General features: G+C 54.1%; 1 protein-coding gene across 5 annotated transcripts; it reads left to right on the forward strand.

The window, feature by feature from the left end:
- The first annotated feature begins 665 nt into the window (after positions 1-665).
- Positions 666-10,850, forward strand: PNOC (prepronociceptin). 5 transcript variants are annotated; one of them, XR_010651053.2, is made up of 4 exons: positions 666-750; positions 4,308-4,450; positions 8,656-9,207; positions 9,935-10,043. XR_010651053.2 is itself a non-coding variant. In XM_065833141.2 (4 exons), exons 2-4 carry the CDS (start codon positions 4,331-4,333, stop codon positions 10,241-10,243), a joined length of 585 nt encoding a protein of 194 aa, XP_065689213.1. In that variant the 5' UTR covers positions 666-750; positions 4,308-4,330; the 3' UTR covers positions 10,244-10,850. The 5 variants fall into 5 exon arrangements, 4 of the variants coding, with proteins under 4 accessions (XP_065689213.1, XP_065689210.2, XP_065689212.2 ...); XM_065833141.2 differs by having other exon boundaries at positions 8,656-8,811; positions 9,935-10,850; XM_065833138.2 differs by having other exon boundaries at positions 8,656-9,079; positions 9,935-10,126.
- Positions 10,851-12,301: the final 1,451 nt, after the last annotated feature.

A 12,301-nucleotide genomic window follows, 5' to 3' on the forward strand; every position in this document is an offset into this window, starting at 1 on the left:
TTTCAAATCAAAGGCAACGTCGCTCCCCAATGCCGGAGCGGCCAAATCCGCCCCCACGAGGTGCCGGTATGTGGCTGCGTCTGCCTCGCCGGGCGTTTACATCATCCGTGAAATGTAAAGTTGGGATTTTTGTGCTCCCCCCGCCCTCCCGGCATCATCCACCGAGCCTGAAATCCATTATTCCCACCCGCACGCCTGCCATCGGCGCGTGACGCGCTCGGTGGCCGCGCGGCGATGCCGCAGCCGTGCCGGAGCGGGTTGGTAATGGGGCTCAGGGACCCCTCCTTTCACCTCCTTCTGGGGTATAAAGGGGGAAAAAGAGGCTCCCAGAAAGGGCTGAGGGGTGATTTGCGGGCTGACCCAGCTGCCGGTGCCTTCAGGTCCTTGTACCCCCCAAATCTCGGCCGGGGCACATCGTCACCCCCTCCCCCCCCCCCAATCTCCATCCCAACCTGGGTGCCACCTTTGGATAACCACGAGGCCAACATCCCTCACCTCTTTCGGGGGCTGCCCCTCGGATTTGGGGAGGAGGAGGAGGGAGGGATGAAGGATGCGGGAAGGGATGCACATCCCCGGTCCCCAGCTGGCGCATCCCTCCGCTGGCAGCCCCCGGGGGTGGGCTCAGCGACGCACGTGTGCGGGGAGGGAGGTGTGGGGACGCGTGTATACACCGTCTATATATACCACCGTGGCACAGGCGCCGGCGGAGTCACAGATCAGAGGAGCCGGCAGCCGACAGCACACCCGCAGGTAGGAAAATCCGCTTGAATTTTCCATCCTAGGGGGGCTCAGTTTGGTTTTGTTTTAACCCAAGGATGCTCCGTCCGCCTCCGATTCATGGATAGATCTTCCCCTCCCTGCTAAGGGTTAAACGAAATATCTTCCTGGAGGGAAAAACAACATCTTTATCCCAAGAGAGGAAAAGTTTCGGCTTCACCATCCAGCCCCCAAAATGAAGCGGAGCGGAGCTGGAGGGACGCAACAGGAGTCGGTGCGGGACGCCTGCCCGAAACCAGGGGAAACCCATAGGGTGCTGGTGGGTTCCTCGGGGACGAGCGGCATTTTTTAGGGGATTTATTTAGGGATCCGCCACACCACAACTTGCTTCATTCAGTATTCCTGCCCTTCTTTCCTGTAGCCAGGACTTCACCGGGGTCACTGCAATCCCTTGCAAGCAATCCCTTTTATTCCTCAAAATCAAAACCCCACAAAAAGGAGGAAAACGTTGTGGTTTTTGTTGCTTTGATTTTTTTTAGTCCCTTCCAAATAGCAGGAATGAATGGCTGAGATGTGGGGACACAGAGAGAAATGTTCTTCCCGAGCTTTTTTACCTCTAAACAGCCTTTTCTCAGCCTCTCCAGCCCACATCTGTGTTTACAGTCGCGTTGCAGCGTCTAATTTCGGCCAATTATGGCCAATTACCTGATTGAGGGGGACCGACAAAAGGAATCGCTTATTTTTCTAGTGAGTGCCAGGCATCTGTAGCCAAACCACCCCCCCCAAATCCCTCCGATTCTCCCCAAAATCCCCCCCAAAAGCCGCCAGCGCAAAGCCGTGCGGCATCGCAGGGGTTTGGGGGAGCACGGGAGACACTCTTAGACAATATTGCGGTTTTTCGGCTGGAAAGAAAAAGCTTTGACTTCTTCAACTCCGGGTCCAGATCGTGCCTGGTCGCACCTCTGGATCCGGCCTTGGCTTATGGGTAGCGGGGGGAAAATTAGCAGGGAAAAGCAATATTAATTTGGGCTGGTTGTGCTCTGGGGGTGGGAAGCGAGACGCTCTGAAATGTGCGCCCCACATTGATCCTGACCCGGGAACAAGCCAGAGCATCATTGGATTTAAACCCCCGCGAAGGTTTTTGGGGATGGACGGTGATCCCGCTGCTGGGATCATTCCCGATGCGTCCCGGTTCGCATCTCCCATAGGAAAAGAGCATCCCTGGGAGGAGGCAGGGAGCATCTCCCCAACCCAAATTGCCTCAAATCAAGCGGATAAAAACCCATCTCGGCAAGCACCTGCTTCCCTTTTCACCTCTGCTCTGGTTATTCACATCCCACGAGCTCCTCTCCATCCTTCCCCCCCTCCAAATCAACCCTTTTGTACGGCTGCATCTCCCACATCATCCCACCCGGAGCGATAAATAAAAAGCCGCTTGTCCTGACAGATAACCAGACCCAACGTTATCTGAACCGCAGGCTGGATTTCTAGAAAAACCTCTTATTATTTTTCTTACCTCCCCCAAATATTAATGAGGATCATTCAACTGGATTGAAAACTCCAAATGACGCGCCCGTGGGGCAGTGGGAGGGGGTCCCAAAGCTATTTTATGGGATGGAGTGGCCGTATCCTCATACCCCCGGCATGGATAGGTTTATTTTTCAGGGAGGAAGAGGATGGTTTGTGCCCAGGAGCAGCCCCATTGTTAAGGAGCCGCGGGGGTGGCTCTGGTGTGACACCGGGGTTGTCGCGTCCTTTGCTGGGGTCGGTGGCATCTGTGGGTGTGAGGGCAGCGGGGCCGGACGGTGCATCCCTTGGGAAAGAGCATCCAGGTTGGATATTCTTGGGGGGAAAAATGGAGAAAAATACCCAAAAAGTGGGGGGGGAAAGAGGAAAAAAAAAGGTGGAAAATGGGAAAAATTGAAAAAATGGGAAAAATTGGGGAAAAAAGACATCCCTCTCTTTCTTGAGGGTCTGTGGCTGCAAAACTCAGAATGGGGCTTCATGCCGTCACCACCCCCAACCCTGCCGCCCCCCTCGCCCCAAACACCCAAGGGCAGAAACAAGAAAAACATTCCCTTTTAAAGGCTGATTTAATGTTTGGGGGAGCACCAATGTGCAAAGGGGGGGTTGTTTCCCTCCTTGCCACCCCTGCCCCGGCTGGCGATGCTGCCAGGGTACCGCATCCCGCCCGATAGCATCTTTCAATTAACCGGGAAGAAAAGCCGAGCCGTAATCTCGCAGCCTCCTCCGCAGCCAGATGTGACCTGCTTTTCCCAGGACTTGGTGGCTCTTGGGGACACGGGGGCAGCGCTGGGGGGTGAGGTGCAGCCCACTCCTTGGTTCCGCTGAACCCCGTTTCGGGGCTCAGTGATTTTTTGGGGGGGTTTGCCCTCTCCCGGGAGCTTTCTGCCAAGCCTCTGACTCACACCACCAGCCAGTTTTAATGAGACTTGACGAAGATTAAGGCTTAATTCCTGCCCCTTATCAGCTTCCCCTGGTCCCCTCCAGCAAATGACAACTGGGAGCTGCCAGGGTCTGTGTCACTGCCCGGCTGCTGGGGACAAAAGGTGACCGTGACACTAGGTAGGGACCCCAGTGGATGCTCTACCTTCGTGGCAAAGAGTGTGGGTGCCCCCCCACCTTAATGGGGTGTGAAATAAATAGGAACCCCCTGCTCAGGTGCTCAAAGCCCCCCCAAGCAGCCTGAGATGCTGCTGGAGTGACACGTGGGTTGTAAAGCCACTGTCACCGAGGTTTTCCGCATCTCTGACATGCCGGTATGGGGGTTTCTGGATGCTGCTCTGGTATGGAGGGACCTCAGTGCCATCAGGGGTGGCACCAACCTTCCCCTCCCCGTCCTGTTCCTCTCTGTCACCTCCTCCCCTTGTGTCACTGTGCAGCCCCAGGACCTGCTCTCGAGGACCACAGGGATGTCACATCCCTTTTCCTGATGGGATGAGGGCGAGGGGAGGGTCAGGAGGACCATCCCTCCTGTTTGTGGATGGCTGGGGGGATGCGTGGGGCTAAACCGCCGGGAATTGGGAGGGAAGCGCACAGCCTTGGTCATGTCACTTAATCACTGCCTGTCACCGGTGTCAGCAAAGCCAAACAGGACGCAGGGGGCTCTTTGGGAACTGGCTTTGCTGCTCCACACCGGGTGGGCTCAGATCCCGGTGATCACTCCCAACAGCAATGGTCGAACCCTCCCAAGATACAGACAGGGGCGGCAGCACCCCAAAAATGGCCGGGAGGGGAAACCGGAGCAGAACAACCTCTCTCAGCTCCGGTGATGCTCGGATAAGGAGTGTCCTGTTCAGGGGACAGCTGGGGACGTGCTGCCCCACCACGTCCACCTGCTAAAATAAGCCCTGTCTGGGACTTGTGCCATGAGATAGCCTGGAAAAAATTAAGCCGGGACACACCGGATCCGTTTTGGGGATGAGGAGGCAGCCGGGCTCCTTTCCCAAAAGGATAATTTTGGCAGGGGGACCAGGTGGTGAGGGAGGACGGGCTGAGAACGGCCACACTTCGGTGCAGGTGCTGTTGCCGTCCTGGTTTGACGGGTTTTTCTCTCTCCGGTGCCGCAGCCGCTGCCGGTGCCAGTGTCACCATGAGGACCGTGCTCTGGGACCTGCTGTTGCTCTGCCTCTTCGCCCGGGCGCGGGGCGACTGCCGGGGGGACTGTCTGCACTGCGACCGTCAGCTCTACCGGGACAGCTTCGACGTCCTCGTAAGTCCCCTGGGGGTGGCACCCATGGGTGCTGTGCCAGCTGCACCCCTGTACTGGGTGGGCACCTTGTGCTGGGGTTGGAGTTTTGGTGGGGGGGTTGGCTACCGGTTGGTGCCAAATCTCAAGGGGATGGTGCCACCTGCTGTCACTGTCCCTCCTCCTTGGCACCCCCCAAGGGACACCAAGGTGGTCCTGAGGGAGGATGCAGAGCCCAGATCAGCTGCTGGGAGTGATGGGGACAACACTGTGGTGGCACAAAGAAGGTCCAAAGACCCCCAGCATCCCCAGCTCCCATACCCCCATGGCTTGTGGCATCACTGTCCCCACCTATGCCAACCCCAGACCCCCCCAAATCCCCACCCCATCCTTCAAGAAGCCACTAAAATCCCCCTGGAGCCCCATCAGGGTGGGACCAGCATCGCAGATGCCCAGTGAGCTGCGGTGATTCAGGGGACCAGGCACCCCACAGACCCTCTACCTTCTTCCCTTCGATGCTGGATGGAAAGAGCCATTAAATGACATTTTTGGGTTTTTTTGCAGTCCCTAATCCTTCCTTTTCCCCTCCACTGAGCCGTGGCTGCATTTCTTTCCCTCCTGTTCCCCCTCTGCCCTCAAGGGATTATCCATCACCCGCTCGCTAATTTATTAACAATGATAAATCACAGCGGGTTGCGACGTCTACCCAAAAGGACCTGGCATCTCAGGAAGCCCCCAGGGCTGGAAATGTCCCCCCAAAACCAGGTGGGATCAGTGACTTCCAGGGCTTCGTGGAGATGCTGGAGCCACCTCAGCACCACCACCTTGCTGGCAAAGCCTTCTGCAATCACACGTCGCTGCCACCAAGTTTTGGGGCGCGATTGCCCTGTTTATGTCCCAAAATGTTGTTTTGTAATCTGAAGGCACCAGTGTCTCTGCAGGGACAGCCCCTTCCTGCCTAGTCCTGCTTCTGGAGCTGCATCTGGACTCAATGATCTTGAGGGTCTCTTCCAACCAAGATGAGCCAAGGATTCTGTGATTTTGCGCTGTCTCTCCTGACCAGCAAGATGGAGATGGGATGGTTGGTGGCTCCTGGGACCCATGCAAGGTTGTATCTCAAAGCAAGAGTGGTTTGAAGCAGGAGCAGAGGAACCCAGGGTCTTTGGAGGCTTGGTTTCAGCTGGAAGAAGCGGCGTGGTGGGATTTAATACAACCTTCCACCATTTCCAAAGCAATGGGCAAGGAAGTCCCACCAGCACTGTGGCTGATCCATCCTTCAGAAGCAGAAACAGGAGATCCCTTTGAAGTCACAGGTGTGTCAGCATCATCATCACAGCTTCCAAGGCAGGACAGGAACCAGCTGCTGGAGCTGGTTTTCAAGATGTGGATGAATCACCTATGTCCTGCTCCTCAGAGTTACCTAGGGATGGTGCAAAGCCATGATGGCACCAACAATGCCAAATGAAGATTGGAAGGAGCCACCCCAGGTAGTTTTGGTGCTGGAGGTGGTGGACCATTGGATGGTGTTTCCCAAGGACTCCCAAAACACTGTGAGCAAAAGCTATTTCCATGTGAATTAAGACCACAGCACAATGGCTGAGGACCCTGGGATGTTTATGGTGCTGCCTTGTGGATGGGCAATAGGACCATGGATGGTCTTCCAGTTGGTGCCTCGGGTAATTCCTCTTCAAGCCTATTAGCTGGTGCTCATTGGAGATGTTACCTACACAGGATCCACCACCTTTCATCTCAAACGCAGGGCACCGTCAGGACAGTGTCCATCAGCTGTAGACCTTGGAGATCCCAGGAGAGAATCTTGGCTCATCACAGGACGCCCTTGGTGTCTCCACAAGGACCGTCGTAGGTGTCCCAGCTTGCAAGATCCTCATCACCACCTCACTTTGGGACAACTGTTTTTCTTTCATCTTTCTGTCTGAAGAACCTGGATGCCCTCAGGGATGGCAACAGCCACGTGCTTGAGCTTCAGCCCTGAGACACCGGTTGGGATTTGTAGCACCTCTCACCTGGTGAAGTTAATGAACCCATGGCGAAGAGGGTCTTTGCAAGGGTTTTGGTCTTTGCAAGGGTTTTGGTCTTGCAGGTGGTCTGTAGCAATGAGATGACAAAGTGCTTCATCATGGCGTCCTCCAGTTGGTGTTAAACATTTAGAAGAGCCCACCATGAAGCTCATGCTGGGATGGAGACACTTCAATGGAAGGGAGGACAACCCTTCCCTCCTGGGCCCTCCAGCCCTGGTTTCTTTGGGTATTTAGGTTGGTTCTTCTACGATTGTCTCCTGGATGGTTTCCCCTGGGTGCTGGTTTTGGTGGTACGAGCCCACTTGGGACTATCACCCAACAGCAGTGCCGGGTCTATGTCCTGCCTTGATGGATGAGACCTCTTGGAAAGAAATGAGCCACAAAAATGGTAGGATGCACCCATGGGTGCTGAGGAAGCCCAATGGGACCTCTTGATGAGGCTGCTCTTGATGGCCTTTGAAAGAACATGGAGAAAGAGGTGGGTTCCTGGGGGCTGGGAGGAGGCAGATGTCACACCTGACTTTGAGGAGGGCATGGAGGAGGATCTGGGAAGCTATGAGCTGGTTGGCCTCACCTCAGTCCTTGGGGAGGTGGTGGAGCACATCATCCTGCAGACGTGTGAAGGACAAGAAGGTCACCAGGAGCAGCCAGCATGGATTGATGAAGGGGAAATCATGCTCGACCAACCTGATCGCTTTCTGCAGGGAGATAACCAGCTTGTCTTGACTTTCATCAGGCTTTGACGTTGTCTCCCATGACATCCTCATGGACCAGCTGCTGAAGCACAGGGTAGATAAATAGGCAGTGACGTGGATTGAAGCCTGGGGGACCTTGACATCTTCATTAATGACCGAACGATGTGGCAGACGCACCCTCAGCAGATGTCAGAAAACGCAGAGTTTGGAGGTGTGGATGTTCGACCGCAGGGCTGTGCTACCATCCAGAGGAGCCTCGCCGAGCTGGAGACATGGGTGGGTAGGAACCTCCTGCAGTTCAACGAGGAGAAGAGCTAAGTCCTGCCCAGGGGAGGAACAACCCCGGGCACCAGCACATGCCGTGGATCCCTTCCCACCTCCACCGTCCTGCGATTTAGTGCTTTTTTGGGCTCATGCCCAGCTGAAGGACCCAGCAGTGCAGAGCATGGGGCGGTGGGAGCAGAGTATGGACATCAACGGGGGAAGTGCAGACCGTGTCCAGCATGGAGCAGAGCCTGCCCAGGGATGGTCGGGAGAGGGATGCTGAGCAGCTGCCATAGGTCCCCAGCATCTCCACCACCACCTCGGGGAGCCCAGAAAGGAGGTTTGGGATGGGACACCTCACCAAATGAGGCCAGGCGATGCCAGAACCTTTCCACGGGTGTCTTCCAACATGCTGCATCACTGGACGGGCTGGACGTGGGGGCATTTGGGGTACACTGGCACAGGCTGCCCAGGGCAGTGCTGGAGTCACCATGCCTGGAGGGTTGAACAGACAGAGATGAGGTTCTCAGGGACATGAGTTGTTGCCAGGGTTGGGTCAACAGTTGGATTCCATGATCTTGAGAGTCTCTTTCAACCAAAATAATTCTATGATTTGATGATTGGATGATTCAATTATTTGATGATTCTACACCATGCCATGCTTCCCAGTGTCCCACAGCCCTGGTGGGACCCAAACCCACTTGACACCCATCCCCATGTCTCCTGTGGTCTTGGTGGGACCCAAACCCACCTGACACCCACCCCCATGTCTCCCACAGTCCTGATGGGACCCAAACCCACCTGACAGTCATCCCCATGTCTCCCATGGTCCTGGTGGGACCCAAACCCACTTGACACCCATCCCCAGATCTCCTTCAGTCCTAGTAGGACCCAAACCAACCTGACACCCATCCCCATGTCTTCCACAGCCCTGCTGGGACCCAAACCCACTTGACACCCATCCTCATGTCTCCCGCAGTCCTGGTGGGACTCAAACCCACCTGACACCCATCCCTTTGTGTCCCACAGTCCTGGTGGGACCCAAACCCACTTGACATTCATCCTCATGTCTCCCACAGTCCTGATGGGACCCAAACCCACCTGACAGCCATTCCCATGTCTTCCGCAGCCCTGGTAGGACTCAAACTCACCTGACACCCATCCCCATGTCTTCCGCAGCCCTGGTAGGACTCAAACTCACCTGACACCCATCCCCATGTCTCCCACCCAGGTCTGCATCCTGGAGTGCGAAGGCGAAGCCGTGCCACGGGCCACCTGGGAGCTCTGTGCCGCTGCCGCCGGCCGAGCCGCCCCGCGTCCCCGTGACCTGCAGGACGCTCCCTGGCGCGGCGCGGTGCCGGCAGTGCCACCGGCGAACCCGTTCCAGGTAAGCGAGCTGCTGCAGCGCCGGGAAACCGAAGACGACGAAGGCGTCGAAGCGGCGCCGGGCGCTTTCCCGCAGCCGCCCGAGGACATTTCCCGGCGATCCGCTTTCCCCCGGGGGACGCGCGGCTGGTGGCCGGCGCCGATGGCGAAAGGGGTGCAGAAGCGATACGGGGGTTTCATCGGGGTGCGCAAGTCGGCGAGGAAGTGGAACAACCAGAAGAGGTTTAGCGAGTTCCTGAAGCAGTACCTGGGCATGTCGCCGCGCTCCAGTGAGTACGAGGTTGCCGGCGGCGTCAGCGAGCACAACGAGATCTAACGGAGCCCCCGCCGCGCCGCCACGGCGAGGTCCGCCATGGCCAAAAAAGTCAACCCTCCTACCCCTCTACACCACATGTCCGTAGGTGCAAATTAAAAAACAAAAGGGGGCAAAATAATTTGGAAATTGTTGATTTGGAGAGCGGGGAGGGGTGGGGAGAGCGGCCGCCGCGGCATCCGGAGGGTGGTTGGGGAAAAGTCCTTTTGGTCGTCAGATTCCACCCCCCCAGCAGGGACGATGGGCGAAAGTTGGTTGCTTTGTAATTCGACACAAAATAGATGCGAAGGATGGTTCAGCCCCCCCCCCCAAAAAAAGCAGAAATTTAAAAATTAAGGAAATTTTTAAAAAGGTAGTTTAAAAATCAAGGAGTTTTAGCAATTAAATCAGATTAAAGTAAAATTTTCCTTGTAGAAAATCCCTTTGTCCTAAATTGCTCCCGCCCCACCTCGCCAAATTCCACAGTGGGTTATCCCCACGCTTCCACCCCATAGGACCGGTGGACGCTCAGCCCCCATCCCACCCCTCCAAATTTCTCATTTGGAACAATTTACCTTTTCTTTTGCCCCTTTTTCTTGGTTCTTTTTCATTATTTTTCCCCCTTTGGGTGGCATCTCCCTAAATCCATGGATGTGCCCCCAAACCCCGGGAGGGAGCCCCTTGCTCCCTCCGCTTTCGGCTCAGCTGATTTATTTTCCCTTTTCTTTAATTCTCTTGATTTTTCTTTTTCCTTATTTTTCTTTTTCCTCTTTCTTTTTCTTATTTTTATTGTTATTTTCTCGATTATTTTATATTTATATTTTTTTTATAGCGTTCCGGCACCGCATCCCAGCACCTTCCGCCAGGCACAGGCAAAATTAACCCTGCTCCTGCCCGCCTCCATCCTCTCTCTGACGGACCCCAAAGCGCTTCAGACTCGCACGCGGTCAGAAACCACTTTGCTCTTCACTCACTTAAGCCAGACTTAACCCCAGGACCCGAGGAATCGCGGACGGCGACGGGGAGCGAGATGATGGAGGGGGGGTGGACGGGACCGCGGGGGAGCGGGCGGAAATTTAAGCGAAATAAGGCAAAACCCACCAAAAAACCACCAAAAAAAAGGGGATTCTCGCCAAAATAATCCGATTTTTTGGCCCCGCCGCTATGAACAAACCACCTTGAATCCAGCGGAAAATCAGCCTGGCGCCCAGAAACCACGTGGAAATGCGTCCTTAAGCCACAACAAAACGCTTATTTTTGATTTTTTCCCCCCTTTTATTTCATTTTTATCCCTTTTTAAAGCGTTTTGACGTTTTCTAAAGCCTCTGGGGTTGACTTCTTTGCTCAGCAATACAAACCGCGCAGGTGTTTTGGTTGCGTTCCCCCCTCCCCATTCCCCAGCATGTTTCCCGTCCCCAGCGTGGGACGCGGGGGTTTAATCCTGTCCGTGTTGCTCCCATGGGAATAATCAGAACCGGTTGGTTCTCTCCTGGTTGAATTCGCTACCCAAAAAGAAACGAAGCACATTTACGGGAGCGACTTCCCCCGGGTCTCACCCGCAGCGCTGCCCTTCCTCACTCTTTGTAAAAATAATTAAAAATATACTATAATAATATAACATAATCCCTCTGGAAAAAAACCCAATTCTCCCAAGATCTGGTTCTTTTTAATTGTTTCATACAAAGATTTCTCCATTAAACTTGTACATAGCAAAAGGATTAATAAATCAGTTTACTGTTTCTACGATACCATTGCGACTGGCGACCGTCACTTGGGTCAGCGCTTGGGGAGAAGGTCCCTGACCCCCCCCAAAAAGCCACCATGGGGATGGGAATTAAATTGCCCCATGCAGATGGGAAATAGTTCGGTTTTAGGGTGGAAAACTAAGGAGAATTTGGTAATTTGTATTATTTTCAGAGCGGGGGCTTTTGGGGTGGTAGGAATCCCCCCCTTGGGTGGAATTTGCAGAGTTGCTGGGGGTCTGTCCTATTGCACATGTGGGATGGATTTGGGGTTATTTGAAGGGAAAATTAGCAAATTATAGGGTTTTTTGCATCAAAAAGCAACTTCTCAGCTCCAGTGCTCTGGCCACAAGGATTTTCAGGGTGCTGATAACCCCCCCACCCCCAGGTTTAGCACGTTAATCCCTCCCAGCAGCTTCCAGGTTAAAAATGTGATGAAATGGGGATTTGGGGGAAAACCACTAAATTAAAGAAGCGACGGAGGGAGCGGCAGCACAGGGCCGGGCGGACACTGCGACCTAGTGGTGCCACGAATGGTTGTGCCAAGGAGAAACAGCCACGGGTCGCAAACGGTGGCAAAAAGGGTCCCCAAGGGGACACGGGGGACATGGGGGGGACACAGGGGGACACCCCCACAATTCGCTCTACAAGGATAAGGCGGAGGCAGTGAGCTACCAGGTAACTTTTCTTTTTATTTCTTATAAAATATATTTCGTATTGCCGCTGTAAAAATTACATTTCACATTTTTTATTCTTTTAATGTTTTTTTTTTCCCCTCTTTTTCTTTGTTTTCTTAACAATAAAAATAATACTTGGAAGACAGCTGAGAAAAAGCTCCAAGACAACAGAATAGTCACTTGATCATCAGGCCCACTCGGCCGGTGGCCCCATAGGGGCACGGCCACGGTGACAATGTCCCCAACCCGCCGGTGACAACTCAACGGGGCACCGAGTGATAACCGGGGTCACCCTGTGCTAAACCAACTCGCTTTGCCTTTCGGGGTCCCGGCTGGAGAGGGGGGAGCGGTCCCTAATTAATTAGTGCCCAATTAAGAGGTTCCTATATACATACACATACATGCGCCGGGGGGAAATGAGAGGTTGGGGCCAAAGTCTTTGTGAGATCAATGAGGCTCAAGTGTTGGGAGGAAGAGTCCAATGGCTGGAAGTGAGTTAAAAAGGAAGAGGAAAGGGAAATAATAGGTGGAAAAATATGTCTATATATATATATATATATATATATATAAAAATATATCTCCAGCATGAAGCAACCCGATAGACATGGAGGAAGCTGTGCTGTTGGTTCTGCAACAACAGGAGGGGGGGTTTTCTTCTTTCAAGTGTAAAATTGCTGAAATGAGCCCGAAGTAGGAGGAGAAAAAGAGAAGAACGCGCCCTGAATTGATTTGTTCATTGAAAAAGTAGGGAAAAAGGAAAAGAAGAAAAAAGGAAAGGGG

Source organism: Patagioenas fasciata, chromosome 3, assembly GCF_037038585.1.
Source record: "Patagioenas fasciata isolate bPatFas1 chromosome 3, bPatFas1.hap1, whole genome shotgun sequence".
Classification (NCBI taxonomy): Eukaryota; Metazoa; Chordata; class Aves; order Columbiformes; family Columbidae; genus Patagioenas; species Patagioenas fasciata.